General features: G+C 49.7%; 1 protein-coding gene and 1 long non-coding RNA gene across 2 annotated transcripts; both read right to left on the minus strand.

Moving 5' to 3' along the window:
- Positions 1 to 3,631: 3,631 nt before the first annotated feature.
- Positions 3,632 to 7,570, minus strand: LOC146439980 (uncharacterized). The gene is made up of 3 exons (XR_014851324.1): positions 7,381 to 7,570; positions 5,559 to 5,650; positions 3,632 to 5,215 (listed from the first exon to the last, which is right to left on the minus strand). It is a non-coding gene; the product is annotated as an uncharacterized LOC146439980 (long non-coding RNA).
- Positions 7,571 to 10,764: 3,194 nt separating this feature from the next.
- PRDM13 (PR/SET domain 13) lies at positions 10,765 to 17,782 on the minus strand. Its single transcript, XM_085056740.1, has 4 exons — positions 17,642 to 17,782; positions 15,809 to 15,940; positions 15,591 to 15,711; positions 10,765 to 12,248 (listed from the first exon to the last, which is right to left on the minus strand). Exons 1-4 carry the CDS (start codon positions 17,780 to 17,782, stop codon positions 10,765 to 10,767), a joined length of 1,878 nt encoding a protein of 625 aa, XP_084912866.1.
- Between the last annotated feature and the right edge of the window lie 255 nt (positions 17,783 to 18,037).

Here is an 18,037-nt window from a genome sequence, read left to right on the forward strand (position 1 = left end):
AGATCATGGGCAGAGAGCAGGCCCTCTTAATACCCTCTTACTACCCCACGATTATCTAATTCATTTCATGGAGAGTGATCTGCCTCTCAGTTTCAAACACCCTGAAGTTGGCCACTTAGAGTCAGGCTTAGTCCACTGAGCTGAGGACAGGAGACTCAGGAAAACACAGCAATATCTGGAGATGTCTTAAAGGAAACAAATCCCACAAAAGCCAGATCTCTTCTTCTGAGCCATTAAAACTGAGGACTAATTGCCTAGGCAGACAAGGAGGGGGTGGGGGTAAAGGCTATTAGAACAACCTCAGTCAAGCTACACTGTCACACAAAATAAAAAGTGAAAAAACTTGTTTTCCTCCAAATATTCCTAGGAACTTTGGAATGTTTTTTGTAGAAGAAGCCGCAAAGGAGAATGAACATCTCCTATGGCGACAAGCAGGAATGGGCATAAAGCAAAGCTTGGAGCTGCAGAAGGGAGGAACTGAAAATTAATCATTCAAGCATATTGCGCTCTGTTATTGTGCACACTTAAGATATCTTCCTGAATGGGCTAATTTTGAAGGCATCTCAGAAAATCAAAGTTATAACAAAAACAGTTGCTATGGCAGTCATGCTTGCAGTTAAATTCTTCCAGGCACATAACAGTTTTGTAGAAACAAGGTTAACATTGTTTAGAGAGTATTTAGAAAATCTGGAGAGTCCAATACAGGTCTCTCCTAGATTCTATTCTAGACCAGAGCTGTATGCTTATGCTGATGTCATTGGACATTCTGGAATATTTTGCAATAAATAATGCAGAACAAGATCGTCTGCCACGAAAAAAAAGGCTTTAAAAATTGTTTGGAAATAGATGGAAGGAGGAAAGTGCAAGTTGACTTCAGGTAAGTCTGTCTGTGTATTAGCAAAGCAAAGGACCCAAATTAATATATCCTGCTTGCCAGGACTTAAAACTTGACCCTGTAACTCAAGTGAGAACTACAAAGTGGCTTGATTTCTTCAAAAGAGCTAACTCTACTGAATAGGTAACTCAAACTTTTACAAAAGAGCTAAAACTTGAGTTTAATTCTACTAACTATCTTAAGTTGAGAGCACAAAAGCACTAATTGTGCTAAAAGGGGCCTGAAGTAAGCTGTCAGCAATTTCTATTTAAAGTTTCAGAAATCTTTCATATATGACATCCAAGGTCTAATCATATGGTTTCTTTGTTTTTTACACTTCAATCTTCTTCACTGGAGAAAACAAGATATTTGTGGTCCCATAAGACAACTTTCAAAAGTAAAAATAAAAAAAAATTATTACCAGAAAATAAATCAGAGGTGGGAAGTAGGAAAAAGGGTAGGTTTCAGCCAGGCAAGGCAGGCAAGAAATGGGCTAGAAGATGGCAAAAAATAGACAGATGGGAACTAATTTGTGCAAAACCTTGAAGCAAGGAGTCTGAACTGTATGTGGGAAGCTATAACACAAGAGACTTTTCCATAAACATTCAAACTGAGGCAGTGATAATTAAAAGCCTTAATAAGATATTAATTTGCATAATACTTTAATTGTTTTTCTGAGAAAATTACTGAGGCAATCCAAGACTCTGGACTGTTTCTCATATTGTTTTCCCCATCTGTGGCATCACTAAATAATTATGCCATTATTGTGTTTGAAGCCTCACTTATTAGGAATTACAGCAACACTTGGTTATAGTGACACTGTGCTTTAGTGATTAAACTTCCTGCAGTTATTTTAGTAACCACTTCTTTGATAGGATTAAACATTCTCTCACTCTTTTGGAAACTCATTAATCTCTACATTACTAATGCATTAATTTAATAATAATAATAATTCTTCATACTTACCAATGTACTGACCTCGGGACATGCCTTCTGGGGTGACATTTGAGAATGTCTTGGTGAGTACATACTAGTTTTCCTCAGTGTCTGAGCAGGCTTTTTTTCTCTGTTGAATCTCTAATCAGCACCTGAAGGATCCCAAAAGAGTATTTCTCCAGACCAGGAAAGGCCTCTGGAAAGGCTGCAGTGCCTCTTGAACCCTTGAGGTCTTGAATGAGGCAAATAAGCTCTAACTTTGCATATTTCTCGATCTATCACTTCCTAAAGCCAAAGTCAGGATCTAAGCTAACACACTCCAACAAAGGTTCCCACTGTCAAGGGACAAAACAACCTATTTTGCATACTGTTGCATCTGGAATTTTTGAAAGAGCCCTGAAAACTTAGACACCAAATGTCCATTGTAATCCCTCAAGAGTGAGACACTGAGCTCCTTGGGTAATGCTTCAGCCAACAAATCCAATTATGCTGAGGTACAGGTGATGTGACTGGAGCTGTGATGTGACTAAACTAATACAGGTGATGTGACTGGAGCTGACTGTACTCTGACAATGGCTCAGGCTGGATGGGGGCAGGAGAGCACAAGGGCAGGATAACATTAGAAGCCATGTGGCATCCTATGCTTTGATAGTTGTGCACTGTCACTTCTGCAGCTCTCTTACCTCTAGCTGTGGCTAGCACAGTTTTTCCCATGAGAAGTTTTCTTGTGTTTTGTAAATAAAGATAAAGTTTGGATGTTTTTGGAACAGTGTCCCAGAACTTGGGCAGTGCAGGCCTGGCCAATCAGGCCTGGGGGAAGGCTTCTGACTGACCAATCTGGGTGACTTTTGAGAACTCTATATATGTGATGAAATCAAAACAATAAAGGTCATTCCTTCTTGCCACTGAGAACCGATGCATTCATTACTCTGCTAGCTGCTCAACAGCGACATCTAGCAACTTTAGATGCCAGGCTGCAGATAGGCACTATAGGTGAGCCCAAAGACCTATCAAGGGGCAGTCTAAGTGCAGGTCTCAACAGGCACCCTTCTGTAGATGTTTTTTAGTAGCATAACTGCACCTGGTACCATTAAGTCCAGGAATGCTAGCACACAGACTTGGATTGGGGAAATTGCCATGTTTTTGGGATGCTGCTGACAATACAGGCTCTAGAAAAAGATACATGAAGTTTGTCTAAACCCCTATTACCTCTACTCTATGTATTCTTTTGCTAAAAGATACCTTTTAGAACTGACTATAATTCTGTCACTCAATTGCTTGTTAGTTTTGGCATCTTTCATAAGCACAATACATAAAGCAATTCTGAAAATCTTGAAAGGGTGCAGAAGAGACATCAGGAAAAGCAGGCACACCACAGAAGACTGTGCCAAAACCAATGAGTTTACAAAGATCAGTTTGTTATGTAGTCTATCTGAACATTGTACATGCCATGTCTTTCACCGTATATTCCTCAGACTATAAATAAATCAAATTGACATATATTCACAATCTAGCACCATCTGCTGCGTAAAGGAAGAAGGCATTTTAAAAGCAAAGGATCTGTTTGTTTTCTTACATGATACATCTTAATCAGTGAAATGTATTCCTTGTTTTACAAAAGTGCAGCTTGACTTTAAATATGACAGGCATTTTATAAGAACTATTTGAGGAAATCCTTCTAACTATGGATTCTCATTTGCTATTAGTTTCTGCACCACATTAAAATCCCTTTATTTCCAAAACATTAAGCTGAGAACAAGAAGTAGGAATGTCTTACCTGAGGTGTGGTGAATTGGACTTTTATGGAAGAGATGCATACAATCAGAGATAAGGGTTATGTTTTTTATATAAATTCTTCTCATTTAAGATAAATATTGAATTTAATATTTGAGACAAATAACTGTCTGCATCATTGTATAGGGGCTTATTTTGCTAATTATATTTTTCAACTGTTTTATAGATCCCCTTACAACAGGTTTTTTTTTTTTCATTAGCTATGACAAGCATTAGATACTACTCCTGACAAACTTCATTCAGGAACAGAAGTTATACATTTCTTTCCAATTTATTACTTTATTTTAAAAAATCTATCATTCTAAAATTCTAGGGGTCTCTATTTTTAAATATTTTGGAAGATCATGGCAAAGCATAGAGGCATATTCTAAAACTAATACAGGCTACCTCAAGAAATTTGGCTTAAGCAACTTTGTTACCCCACATGAAACTAAACTCATTCAGGAACTTAACTGTCCTTCATTTCTTCAACAATTAAGCTGCCCTTTTTGATGTATAACATACAGTGTTACAGAACCACTGAAATAATTAAATATAACAAACTTGTTTGCAGTTTAAATCTCTTATACTAAAGCACTGAAAAAATCATTTTGCTTCCTCCCTCTGCTTTGTCCAAAAGGCATTACTCTTAGCTAGTTGGCTGTCAGCAACACAAAACAGAGGGATGTTAAATGAAGTTTCTGCTTTATAAACAGAAAGGGGAAAAAAAAAACAGACCACAAAATTTCAGTGTGTTGATGCAATGAATTCTGGCCTGCCCAAAGCTGAAGTAGTTTTCCTTATGGGCACTGACAGACAACTGTCACTGTGGGCCACAGGGCACTGTGAGCTGCAACCAGAATCCCGCCTGAACTCACACCAGAGGCTGAAGGTCCCCACAGACCTTTGTTTCTATCAAAAATGTCAGTTTTGCTTGTTTCTACAAGGCGGGGCTCTTTGGAGAAATAACAAGCCCAAACTGGAGGCCAACCATCAGCCGTGTAGCTGCTTGGGCACAATGCTTAGTTGCTGCTGAGCTGCAAATGTGCATTCTCAAACAGACAGTTCAGCCCTGTGCTGTAGCTAGCTGGATCTTTGGTGGTGTCCTTCTGAAAACTCCAGAGTGTCTAGCCTCTATGATTTTTCAATAAGTATGCTAAAAAAATACACTATCTGCTTTTTGGGGTTTTTTTTTTGTGAGCTACTGCACAGTTTACACTACTGAAAAACAGGTAAGTGCAAGTTCTACACAGAAAAATAGGACTTGGAGCTGAAATGTATTTTTAGTCCTCTAATTTTCTGAATAGAGCCAAAAAGAACCAGTCATATGCTCCAAAGCTAGAACACAGGCCTCTGCTCTCCGACTCACCAGCAGGTTTTACAAACTGCAAAGGAATATAAAGGCTTCACCTCTTCCCATTCTTCCTAAAGTTTTCTCCTTGCAACTACTTCACCATCTGCAATGAAACTAAAGTGATGCAAACAGTAGAATAGTGACGAATTTTTCCTTAGCACTCTGAACCTCAGTTTATTGACATTGTCTCTTGAAATCACATTTACTCCATTTCAGATCAGGACTTCAAATTACCTGCTACCAAACCACTCTCTTCAGGAGCAAACAGTCTACAATTTCTGAAAAAGAATAAAAATACAAGCATTTCTATTACCCTTGAAACAGGATAATACATTCCAAACAGAACAGATTAAAAGAATGAAAATTTAAACATCAAAAAGCCACACCCATATGCAAATCTACATTAAAAGCTTATGAATTTTTCTCATAGCTTTCCATAACATTTCAAAATATCAGCTTTAGGCATAGATGAATATACACCTCAGATCTAGTGATTTGTTTCTTCCACTATGGCTTTTTTCAGTTGTTAAGAATCTTTCTTCGGTTTCTTGTAAAATACAAGTTTATAGCATTATATATGCTGTGGGGAATCATTCCTCATTCGATTGACTTTGAATATACCTGAAAGCGTTTTTGTTGCTTGTAGATTTTATCTGATATGGTCCAATGAATTCCAGTGAGCTTGAACATGACCTTGACATGTTGAACTTTACCTTCAGGTGAAAATTCAGAAAGTAACTGCTCACAGTCAAGTGTAGAATTACTCTTTTCAGACAGAATCCTTGACCTTCTCTATTCCCTGACCTGAAGCCAAGTGCAGTTAGATTTTCTCCCATCCTCCCATCTCCCTGTCATATAGGAAATATGAATTCAGGGCTTGCTGCTCACTTCATCAGAAACAGGTGTGGGGATCCTTTTTTTTTTTCATTGAAAGTAGAGCTTACAAACACAGTGGCTGTTTCAAAATGTACTTCCAAGCACATAACTACTATTAAAAAAAAAAAAAAGTTCCCTGCAAATACTTTCAGCACGAACGTACTCAAACAAGCATATAGATTTTTCTGGATCTTTTTTTTTGGCATTTCTTTGCCGCCACAGTTGCAACCATAGAAAGGGACCCTTAAGAACTCATGGTTTTGTACCTATAGCAGAGCTTTCTGATCAGATCGTGTGTGTGGATTTAAAATATGAGTTTAATAAAAAAATCTTTGAAACTATATATTTCTCTGAGTATATAGAGCCATTTCCTTGTTAAAATCAGCAAGTATTGTATTGAGTATTGTACTAGCAACCAGTTCAAAATCTAAACTCACTTGCATTACAGCAGACTACATCTATCCCAGTTATATGTCAAAGAACCTGAAAGATTTCAAATCTGCCTCACTAGCTTCACTGCAGAGAGCAGGTATTCAACACCTTTGTAAAATCAGGTAATTTTAGGGGTTGTTTAAAAGTGTAAACTCAAGACTGGGTTTAAACCTATTGAGTAAGTTTAGAGGAGTAAGACCTAGGTCCCTGATCTGTAAGACCTTGCCCTACAGCTTGGTCATTCAGAGCACCATTCATCTCCCATGTGCATCCTCAGGCAATGGATATAACACTAATTACAGCATTAACTACTCGGACACTGACAGAGTTTTGTGTCAAAACCAAGTTTGGTTGAAAACCAAAATTACTGTCAAGATCCTTACAACCTGCCTCTTGGCAATGCTTTGCACCTCCTGCCAGATGCATCCAGACTTCTTGATGGTGTTTGTATGAACAGAATAATATAGGGGAAGTCAATAATCATCAAAACTGCTTCCCAAATTTAAAAAAATGGGATGTTACTGAAATCAATTGCTTTTACAAGAATAGATGAGGCTAAGTGTGAATTTTTGGAAACTGAAAGACCAATTCCCAAAATGCTTAGGCTAGTTTCTAATAATGTCCAAAAGCCATCTCAGTGCATTAATTTTTCTTGTCTCTGGACTTCCAGCAAGCAAATAATGTTCTATTCTTCACTCACAAAATGCAGCCTTTCATTATTCCCTGCTCAACTTGACTCAAAATACCTGAGTCCTCCCACAGAAAATAAAATAGAGAAATCTTGTCACTTAATGTGTATGGCCCTTGAGCAACCAAGAATCTCAATGAGTAATATTTTAAAGGAATTAATTTTTCTTCAGCCTGAGCACCAGTCTTTCTGCCTACGTTCTCCACATCTTTTCCTGCAAATGTGGTTTATTATTTTCTCCTTACTATAAAATGCAGAGGACATACCTGCTTTACTGCAGCTATCAATTATTACAAATTCAGAAGGTAAAACCAGGGGGCTTGTTTGTGTTTTTTCCCTAGCTGCAAACGGTAGCCATCCAGAGCAATGGTAGACCTGGATGAGCTAAGAACCCAAAATCAGCGGCTATTGTGCTCAGGCTGGCTCTGCCATCACCTCCGCACTCACCCTGCGACCTGCGGCTTTCTCACCTCCCTCCAGACCCCAAATTTGCCCGCAGGGAAACCGAAGGACTCGGGAAGCGCCACGACCGACGCATGACTTAATGAGCCGAGGAGCCGCAATCCGGCAGGCCGCGGGCACGGAGCCCACGGGGAGCACACTGCCGACCCTTCCCGCCGCCGCTCCACACGGCGCCCTCAGCGCGCCCAGCGCCGCCACCGCGGGGCCGCGCCGCGCGGAACCGAACGGCCAATAGGAGAGCGGGCCGCCGCAGGGCTCGGCCAATCAGCGCCCGCGCTGGCGGCGCGGCCGGGGCTGCGGAGGCGGTGGCGGCACACGGGACCCTCAGCTCGCCCCGCGGGAGCCCTGAGCCCGCGGAGCTCTGAGCTCCGTCCGGCCCTGAGCTCCGTCCCGGGGAGCGAGGGGCCCGCAGGACCCCCGGGGCTGCGGCTGCTGACCCGCGCCCGCTGTGCACCCTGAAATGCTTCTTTCCCTGGCCCTGGCTGCAGCCCGGGCTTCCGACGCCGCGTAGATCACTGAGGTGTCGGGAGAATGTTGTCGCCTCATCCCTAGCCTGACAGGGACAATAAAACAAACCTAATTAAAATTGAATAAAATAACCCAAAATGCGATGAAATTTAATGAAATAAAATCTATTTTAACACGCCAGAAAATGAAAAATAACACCAGCCAGCCAGCGCTTCTCGCGAAGGGCTGCGGGAGCGCAGCGCTGGGCTCGGAAGGCGCTCGGAGGCGGCAGAGCGGCCGGGAGCTCGGGGAGCTGCAGCATGCCGGGTTTGTCACCGGGATCATCGCCTCCTGCCCCGGTGGTCTCCGAGCTGGTCTCCATCGGTCCCTGCCGAGCCGCGGCTCTCCGCGCTGCAGGGCGCGCCTCCGCGAGCAGCGTGCCACGAATGGGGCCCTGAAAGTGAATGTGGGAATTTCTCCGCGCGTCTCCGCCTGTATACTGTATTTCGATTTAGCCACTGCATAGCAATTTAAAAAAATAAATTAAAAAAAAGAAAACAGCAGACAAATCATATGTTTTTGGTTTTTTTTTCCTTGACTTTGGTTGTTTGTGGTTGGTTATATTTAGTTCAGGTTTTGGGTTTTTTTCTTAAGTTAAAGATTGATTATTATATATACAGATCATTAATTCACGCAAATTTACCCTCTGGAGTGCCCTTTTTTTTTTTTTTTTAATGTGGCCCAAGTATTACGATTTGATGGGACATTTCTATAAAAGCTCGCAAACTCTGTGGACATGAAAATATTTCCCCTATCACAGTTTTTAATTATTATATCCTTTCCACGACCTCATAGCACATATGATGTGTCCTTCCCCGGTAGCAGCTCCACGGTGGGTGCCTTCCTTTGGAAAGGCAGCAGAAAAATATATTGGAATAAAGATCTGGCAGGAAATATTTCAGGTCCGGCTGACGGTGCTAAAAATGGCAACAGGGTTTTCGGCTCCACCAGCAGATGAACAAGATCCCGCTCTCTGCAGGAGAGGCGTTTTCTATTTATTTTCCTGTCAGAAACACAACTTAGGTCTTGGGATAAAATGAAACGAATAAATGGGTGCACCAGCCCAAATAAAAAAAAATATTTTTTTTTAATTTAAAAAAAAAAGAAAAAGAAAAAGAAAGACAGAAAAAACCACAGAAAAAAAGACCAAAGAAAAAAAAAAAAAAAGTGCTTCAGCATCAAACCTTTAAAGGAAATTCAAGCCTAGCATTTGAATTCCTTCTTCCTATGGCTGTCAAGCACGGTATAGCCTTAACTGAGCAAACGGAGGATCAGATTTGTATCTGAAATTCTGTCAGACACTGAGAGAAGGTAATTTGTTTGTATTTCACACCCTGGACTGAAATAGAGCTCGATCCTGGAAACTCACCGTCTTCTAAGTGCATCGAGCAATTGGAGAGATTTACCGTCTGCTTCAGAGTTGCGAGCTACGCCAAACCAAAAAGCTCCGGTCCCTCTGGCTGCCCGCGGGCACACGGAGAGCCTCAGCTCGGACCTGAGCGGGCAGACCCGCACAGCTGGCAGGTCGCTGTCGGTAGTGCTGAATCCTTTTGCCTGGTCAATTAGAGGAGCTTACAGGGGAAACAGAAAATTTTTGACAGTCTTTTTTTAAAGATTAACTTGTTTCAGGTTTTTCATACCAAAGAATAAAGAAGATTTTCCCCTTAAATTAAAGTAACAACAATTCTAAAGAAGAGTGTTTGCAAAAGGGGTACGTTTGACCGAATGCAAACACATAAAAGCAGACTAATTAGGTTCAGCCTTTAAAAGCTCTGCCCCCATCCTGTGCAAAAGAAAACAACCAAAAAAATTTTTTTTAAATCCTAGGCATAGAGAAGAACAGATTGGATTTGGGATTTTTGCTGTTTTGTTTTGCTGAGCGAGAGAAGGAAAATGCTCAGATGGAATATTCCGGAGCAAATTCTTTAGAGCTTGACCCAAAGACGCTGTATATAGCTTCCGATCACCAGAACCACTGTGGAAACACACGAGATCCTGTTAACAGCACTTCAGTGAACAACTAGACAATCACTAGTTTGTCAGTAACTTTATTTCTTTTTTTAAAAAATCGCATGACAAACTGGAACCAAGACCAAAATACTGTATCCACTGTACATCGCTCATTAGAAAACAAACATACACCACATTTGTATTCTACCAAACAGAGAGTGTATTTCCTTAAAAATTATATAGTGCGTGCTTTTAGATTCATGCTTTTTAATATTTATTTTACATTTGTTACTCAAATATTATCTGTTATAAATAATTGCAACTTGACCAAATGGTGCACCTGTTATGCGAACCTCTTCAGCGCTGCAAGCGTGGCTTTTTGTTGCCCGTTTTTCCTTTCCAAAAAGCTGCTGGTATTGCTTTATTAGGACCCGAGCAAGCACAGGTGAGGTGTCAAATAAAGTGTACAGGTGCCAGAGGCGCTTGCAGACCCGGCTCTGCTGCTGAACCTCACGGCTCAGACCGCTGGAATGAGTGATGGGAGAGCGCATAGAAAAAAATCGTTTCCAAAAGGCACAATTTTCTCGACACAAAGGTACAATAAAAATATATGGCCACTGAAATGAGGGCGCCTATCGGGATGCGGTGCCTGTCCAGCGGGTTCCCGGGCCCGCCAGGGTTTCGCCCTCCCGCCCCTGTCCCGGCACCGCAGCTGCAGCGCCGAGGGCTATGCTGCGGAGGGAACCCGGGGACGCCCGCGCACCCCTGCCCTCCCCGCCGGCGGCTCTGCCCGCCAGCCCGCGCTCCTCCGCGACACGGCCTCCCGTGGGACCGCCCCGGGAGCCCACAGCAATAGGGAGGGGGGGCTACAGCGCTCCCCTCGCCCCCGCCCCGCCCCGGCCGCCTCCCGCATCACTGCTCGCGGTGCCGGCTGCCGCTCTCCGGGTCGCTCTGGTCGTCGGTGAAGCACACGTCCACGTCGCTCTCGTTGTCAGTCTTTTGCTCCTGCTCGGGTTGCGCGTAACCAGAGTCACTCTTGTCCTCGGCCGCCTTGCCGAGGCTCTGCCCCGGGTGCCGGGACTTGACGTGCCGCTCCAGGTCGCGGCGTCGCACCAGCACCTTGCCGCAGTACTCGCAGCGGTAGGGCGTGTTGCCCTCGGCGTGCAGGCGGATGTGTTTGTTGAGATTGCTGGGGTCCCCGAAGGGCCGCAGGCAGACCTTGCACTTGAGCGGCTTGTAGCCGGTGTGAGTCCGCATGTGGATCTTCAGCCCGTACTTGCGGGAGTACAGCTTCCCGCAGTACAGGCACAGGTGCCCGGTTTTGGGTTTCCCTCCGGCCGCCCCCGCCGCCCCGGCCGGCAGCGTCTCCAGCCTCCCGCGGCCTTTCTCGGCTGCCAGCTCGGAGAGCTGCTGCGTGTGCATGGCGATCTCCCGGTCGATGCTGGCCAGTGAGCCCAGCTCTGCGGCATGCAGACCCGCCGCCGGCCCTGCAAAGTACGACACCGACTCGGGGTACTTGAGGAGGCCGCCGAGGTGCAGCTTCAGAGGGTAGTAGGGCGCTGCGCCGTAGAGCAGCTCCCCGTTGTAGACGGTGAGAGGCATGACCGGCAGCCCGCACTCTCCAGCGTACGCCTTCAGCCCCTCGAAGGGCGGCAGTGCGAAGCGCTCCAGGGCCCCGCCGGGCAGCGGGGGGTAGCGGGCGGGCGGCAGCGCAGCGGCGGGCAGCCCTCGCTCCACCTGCCGGAAGGCCGAGGCCTCCTCCAGCGGCGACAGCAGCGGGAAGGCGCGCAGCCCGCCGCCGCAAGCCAGCCCCGCCGCGGCCGCCGCCGCCGCTGCCGCTGCCTGCGGGGCGGCCTCACCCGGCAGCGCTCCGCACTTAGGCGGTGCCTCGGCGGCGGCGCGTCCCGCCTTCAGTCCCCCCAGCAGTTTGGAGAAGCCGAGGGCGGCGGCGCCCCGCGCCTCCTCCCGCAGCGACCCGGCGGGGCGGAAGGCCGAGCGCGCCCCGGGGCACAGCGCCAGCCCGTTTCCCCCCGCCGGCCCCAGCAGCGGCCCCGGCCCGCGGGCCGCCCCCACGCTCATGTCCAGGGCGCGCTCCTGCTCCTCCTTGCCCGCCACCCGTTTGGGCAGTGCAGGCTTGGCCAGCGGCGGGGAGGCGGCGACGGCCTCCCGCTTGACGGCCTCCCGAGGGCCGCAGCCGGGCGGCGGGTGGCCGCGCAGCGAGGCGGCCGGCGGCTCCTTGGGGGGAAGGCCGAAGGCAGTGGCAGCGGGCCGGCCGTGGTCGTGGTGGAGGAAGGACCGGCCGTGGCTCAGAGCGCAGTGGAAGTGGACGTGGGCCTTGAGGCTGTTGGGGTACTTGAAGGTCCTCCAGCAGTACCAGCAGATGTACCGCTCCTCCCCTGTGGAGGCAAGCGGAGGGACCCGTCAGCTGCGGCAGCGCATCCCCGCGCATCCCCGCGTATCCCCGCGTATCCCCTCGTATCCCCGCGCTCCCTCCGCCTCGTCCCGCCCCCGCTGTGCTGTGCCGCGGCGCGGAGCGGTGCGGGCGCTGCGCGGTCCGGGCTGAGCTCCCGCGAGCAGGGCGCCGTAGGGCCGGGGGGAGCAGCTGCTGCGGCGAGTCGTCTGTCGGAGGGCCCATCTGTTGGCGTTTGCAGGGGAGGTAGCGTATGTCAGGGAGTCGGCTGTACCGAACAAAGGCCAATCTAATGATCGTGAGCCCCTCATTACGCGGCGAGACAATATCCGATATGTATGGGCCATATGTAATCGTTCCCTTTCAGAGGACAATGCCCTTTGTGCCCCGTCCCATTTCGATTTCTCTCAAGCGGAACAGACCTCGGTGGCCGCGGCTGTGTGGACTGCCCGACACCGCAGAGGCTCAGGCTCCACTTTTTCCCTCCTGGCCTTGCTTGCCAGGAGGGTAATCCCAAGGAGGAGCATCTCCCCAGCCCCGACGGTAAAACACCGCCTCTGTGGCCACCTGTCTGTCTAGGAATTTTTTGCTTTCTCTCTTTCTTTCACTCTCTCTCCTCCGCCTTGTTTTCCTTCCTTCCTTCCTGCTTGTCTCCCTGCCTGCTTTCCTGCTTTCCTGCCTTCCTGCCTTCCTCTCTCTCCCCACTTTCTCTTTCCCCTTTCCTTTCCCTTCCCTTCGCTTCCTCCTCCCCTCTCCCTTCTCTCCTTTTTCTTTCTGCATGTATCCATCTTTCCCTCTCTCGTTTCTCCCAGTCACCACACTACATTGATAAGCCCTCGACTTTCCCTTTCAGCTCTTGCCCACCCTGACCGTCCCCAGCTGACCCTCATCCCGCAGTTTGATGTACCGAAACACCAAAGGTGAGGCCAAGTGCCGCACGGAAATGAGAGGCCGCTCCAGGCCTGGGGGCAGCTCCTAGCGTTTCAGGGAATCCCGTGGCGGGTGACAGGGGTGAGGCCTTGCATTGCGCCCTGCGTCTGTTGGGGCACCCGGGGAGGGCGGGTCGCCGGGGTGGACTCGATGGCCGTGACCAGCCTCCCGAGAGGGCTTTGGATAAGGATCAGTCGGTATCCGCTACGGGTGGAAATCGGAATCTTCGCTCTCTGCGGGAAACTCGTTTGCGAACTCGAGTGGAAGCATCCCGCGCTGTTGCGTGTGTCTCGCCGCCTGTGTCCTCGCCGCCGTGCGCAGCCCTTCCTCGCTAGCTGTGGAGAGGAGGTCCCGGGATTGTGAAGGCGTTGGAAGCTGGTTTTCGCCCCGTCGAGGAGGGAGAGAGACGGGACTGTGTCTGCCCGGGCCCTGGAGAGGCAGAGGCCGCGGGAGGAGGAACCAATCAATCCCGCTGCCATGCATCGGAAAATCGGTAAAGGAGCGGTACGGACCGAAAGGAATACGGCCACGGACTTCCACGGACTCCCGCTGTCTTCCTTTGCTTCTGCAGGTCTCTTCAGCGGCGCATCTCGGCTCTGGTATCCTCGGCAACAGAAGATTGAGACCAGCTCCCGACCGCTACCGAGCCCGGCCCGGTGCTCTCCCCAGCTCAGCTCCAGTTCAACAAGCACCGTTCCATTACAAAAAAAAAAAAAAAAAAAAAAAAACAAACAAAAAAAAACCAAAAAACCAAAACACCCCTTTCTCACCACGGTGACCCAAATTAGTGGGGTAAAACACAGAAGAATTCCAACTTTTTGATTTGGTTTGTTTTTTTCGTTTTGTGTTTCTAAAAAACCTCCGAATTTCACTGCCTTCTTTTTTTCGGTTGTTGGGGGTTTGGGAGTTTGGTTTTGGTTTGATTTTTCGGGGTTTTTTTTCAGCATAGGATCATTAAAAGAAAAGCACTTCAGCATGCTAATACACTTTCTCAGTCTATATTAATCAGTCTGGAAACTGTGGGGCCGAAGACACAGCAGATCCGTAAGGTCACTTAGCAACTCAGCCTTGCTTCGACGGGACGAGGAAGATGCCGCACGCTGGGAGCCTCTTGCAGACCTGAGGTCTCTTTCCTTTTTTTCCCCCGAGTAGCACTGGTACCCGCCCGCAGACACGGGCTGCTGGAGAGGAGAAGAGTGAGACACAACCCAGCATCGTGTTGTCCTTTCAACTGAAACTTCACCAGGCTTTTCGAAGGGGTGACCCTAGGCAGATCCATGGCCTCACTGGCCTTAGACGTGGCGGGGACAGGGACGTGACCAAGAGTTTCTTTTCCGGGTGTAGTTTTCGTTCAGGGAGGGATCTGGGCTCTTGCACAGGGCACGAGTCGATGGGATATAGTAAGCAGAGCCCAGCTTTCCCGCAGCCATCCCTTCGGGCCGGACCCTGGTCACCTTGCGGAGCGGCCAGCCGTGACGGGTGGGGAGGGGGGGCGGGGAGGTCAGCCCCTGCCCGGGTCTTGCACTCGCTCCCTTCCCAGGGACACCGCCAAGCTGAAGGATATTCTGCGTCGAGAATGAGCGGATGGGCTTCCCTCGGATCCCGCGGAGCGGGCTCAGCCCGAGGGGAGCGAATGCCCACAGGCAGCTGCCGCCACCGACGCCCCAGCAGGGAGCGTCCGGACCCGGCATCAGCGGGAGGGGGTGCCCGCCGCCGGAGAAGCCCGACAGGTGAACAGTGAAGTCTTTCGTCTTCTTTTCCCTCGCTTTTAATGTGCTGCCTGACGCTTTATTTCGTTAACACCGGTATACTTCTAGCTAAGTATATGACTGAAACAAGCCGTCCCAGACGGGTGTCTTCCCAGTATCTTTGTATATCATGACCTCGATGTGATTTGACACCGACTTAACTTTTTACCTAATGTATCCTAATTTACAGGGACTGGCCAGTACTGCCCCGTTTTGACTTGACTACGTGAATTTACCCGCAAGAGAACATGAAAAGAGACTCTGAAACTCTGAGCACGAAAGGTAAACCTGATGTTTTTAGAAACTACTGAGCCAGTTTGCTGTCTCGCATACCAACCAATAGCGATGTTGCACAGAAACCCCATTGCCTATCAAAGGATCATTAAATGGGGCCGATGACGGAACAACTCGACGCCCGGAGACCTTTCCGTACGCTACCGAGTTAATAGATCACCCTTTAAATGTAAGCAGATGGAGTCTTAGTTTAAAGGGTGGTGGATTAAATTCACGGCAGCTGTACTGGCATCTATTTTTCTGAGAGCCCACGTTTGCCTACTGCGGTTTGAGTTCCCGTCAAAGGTGTCAGTTAAAGAGAGTTTGGTTTGTGTCATTTAATTTGGTTGCTCTGAAATGACTGCCCGCATCTGTACCTTTCTCGTCGTGCGTCGGCGTGGCCGTGACGGGGATGTCAAACCACTGCGCCAGGGGGTTGGAGTACCAGACGGTGAGCTCCTCACCCGGCTGGACATCTCGCAGCGCCCGGTAGAAAATCTGGGAAGGGAAAAAAGAAACTTCTTCAGGAGGCTTGAGAGGGGAGGCAGGCGGCAGAGAGAGGTGCCGTGCCAGCCGGGAGCCGCGAGTGGGGTACCTGTCCTCCTGGCAGATCCGCAACAGCCTCCAGTGTCTGCTCTTGGGAGTTTCGGGCAGCCCGGATTAACCCTATCCATTCCAGAGCTGAGCTCCCGGCTTCATCCACTAATTCCCCTCTCACCATCCGCACCTGGAAAACAGGCGGCACTGCTGTCATTTTCACGTGAGACGAAATACAGAGAGAGCAAAAAGCTTACCCGTGCCCCTGCCTGCCTGCCCGCTCTGCCTGGCCCGGCGAGCTGTTTCCCCACATTAGGCAGGGGGCTGAGCACCACAGCTCAAAGCAGTGGCGAGAGCATCTCTTTCTGTCGCCCGCTTAACACTTTCATCCTCACCCACCTTTGGGTAATACGTTCCCCTGCTCGCAGGTGCCTCGGGAGAGATGCGGCTGCCCTAGCTGGGGTTTTAGCTCTGCGGGGTAAGGATGGAAGACCCCTTGTGCGGCCACGGGAAACGGCATTTTTCCCTTGGGTCACATTGGTCCAAACGTACCCAGTCCAGTCGCAGCTGCTACATTTTGCTTAACGCTGTATTAAATGCCCAGGTACGATTTTTTTTTTTTAATTATTTTTAAGACTTTGTGCAGTCTCTGAGTCGGTGCGAAACAATTGCGACATGCAGGACTTGTCGGGAGACGGGGAGGGGGAAAGGGGAGAAGATTCTGCTTAGCTACAAAGTCCCTGTAGCCCCATACTTCATAATCTGCTTGCCCATACAAAGAGAAAATGAAGTGCCCATTCCCTGAATGACCGTGCAATAAAAGTCATCGGAACAAAGCAGTCTAAAGCGAGAAACCAAGGGAGCCAGATGAGAAATAAATTTGAGTGGGCTGGCAGAGCGTTTAAAAACAATTAAAGTGCATTAAAAATCAGAGCGGAACGCGTGAGCCGCGGCTGCCCGGGGGGCGAAAGGAGGGGTCTCATCCGCAGCCCCCTCAAGAGCCTGATGGACGGGGCGAGAGCCCTTCACCACCTCCTCCTCGCTCCTTCCTTCGGACAAGGACGGACCCCGAAGCCGCTAGCCGGGTGACCGTCATCCCTCCCGCTCCGGCCGCGCAGGTTGTGTGAAGCTCCGGGGAGGAGGTTTCCCCCGAAGCTTTGGGGGGAGGTCGAGCTGCGCTGGGCTGCCCCGACACCTGCGACCTGCACCCCGACGCCGTCTGCGGGGCAGCCCCGGCCCGCTCGACCCACACTCCCGTCAGGCCCAAGCCAAAGGACTCGTGGCCGGGGGGAGAGATGGGGGGGCACGAACCCGAGCCAAACGCAGAAATAAATCGGTGCATCTGCCTCTACCCCTGCTCCTTCCCGGGACAAAACCCGGGGGGTGTGATAGCCGCATGCCCCCGTCTCGCCGGGGCTCCAGGAACGAGGAGCCGGCCGTAGCGCGTCCTGGCTCTACCAGGGACAGGGGCAATGCCCCAGTGAGCGGAGCCCCGAGGGGCGGGGGCTGGGCGGCGGGACCAAGGCCCTCGGACACCGGGCACGGGGCTCAGGCGACGCTTCCAGCACGTCTGTGTCCAAGGTGGGGACGCGTCCGCTGCTCCGGGAGAGCCCCCGTGTCCTCTGGTTTCCCCACGGAGGCCGGCCGGGCTGGGGGCCCCGGCGCTGGGGAAGAGAGGGAGAGGGCACGGGCGGGCAGGCTTTCCTGGCAGAACCACGGGGAGACATCTCGGGATGCTCTGGAAATGCTTCCCTTTGCTTTCCTGGCTCGCTCTAAGCAGGGAGGATCGAAGAGAGACGGGGGAAGAGCAGCCTCTTCTCCCAAAGCCGGCTTCCCCCGAGTCAACGAATAATCAAGGTCCAGCGGTGCAGGAGAGACCGTAGGAAAATACCTTTTTTTTGGGTCCCGGCTCCTTGCGGTCTGACAGGTACTTGCCCAATTTGAAGGTGCCCGGCACAGGACCCAGGCGCAGCCCAGCCGGGATGCAGCTCTCCGCGCTGACGCTGATGGCCGGAGCCCTGCTGGTTTGCATCGCTGCCGCTGGGTGTGAGCGCTCGGGAACCCCAACTACTTAAGGGGGCCGGAGTGACAGCGGCAGGCGGCGGGAGGATGAGCACAGGCGTATCTCCGCCCGCAGAGTGACGCGGCGGTGTGTGGACGCCGGCTTTTCAACGGGAGCAGGAGGGGTACCCCTTGGCAGGGGGATGCTCTGGGGCGCAGAGTTTGGTGAGAGAGTTTGGCTCCTCGAGCAGCTGCGGAGTCCCATCCAAGAGGGTCACATGGAGCC

The sequence above is a fragment of the Lichenostomus cassidix genome, chromosome 3 (assembly GCF_008360975.1).
Source record: "Lichenostomus cassidix isolate B80296 chromosome 3, HeHo_3.0, whole genome shotgun sequence".
Taxonomy (NCBI): domain Eukaryota; kingdom Metazoa; phylum Chordata; class Aves; order Passeriformes; family Meliphagidae; genus Lichenostomus; species Lichenostomus cassidix.

Excerpts from the sequence above, each read along its gene's own strand:
- PRDM13 (XM_085056740.1), bottom strand. The coding sequence starts at position 17,782 with ATGCAAACCAGCAGGGCTCCGGCCATCAGCGTCAGCGCGGAGAGCTGC. Across the intron at positions 15,712-15,808 it reads CGGATCTGCCAGGAGGACAG|ATTTTCTACCGGGCGCTGCG; the intron begins GTACCCCACTCG and ends TTCCCTTCCCAG. Across the intron at positions 12,249-15,590 it reads GCCGACGCACGACGAGAAAG|GGGAGGAGCGGTACATCTGC; the intron begins GTACAGATGCGG and ends TTGCCTCCACAG.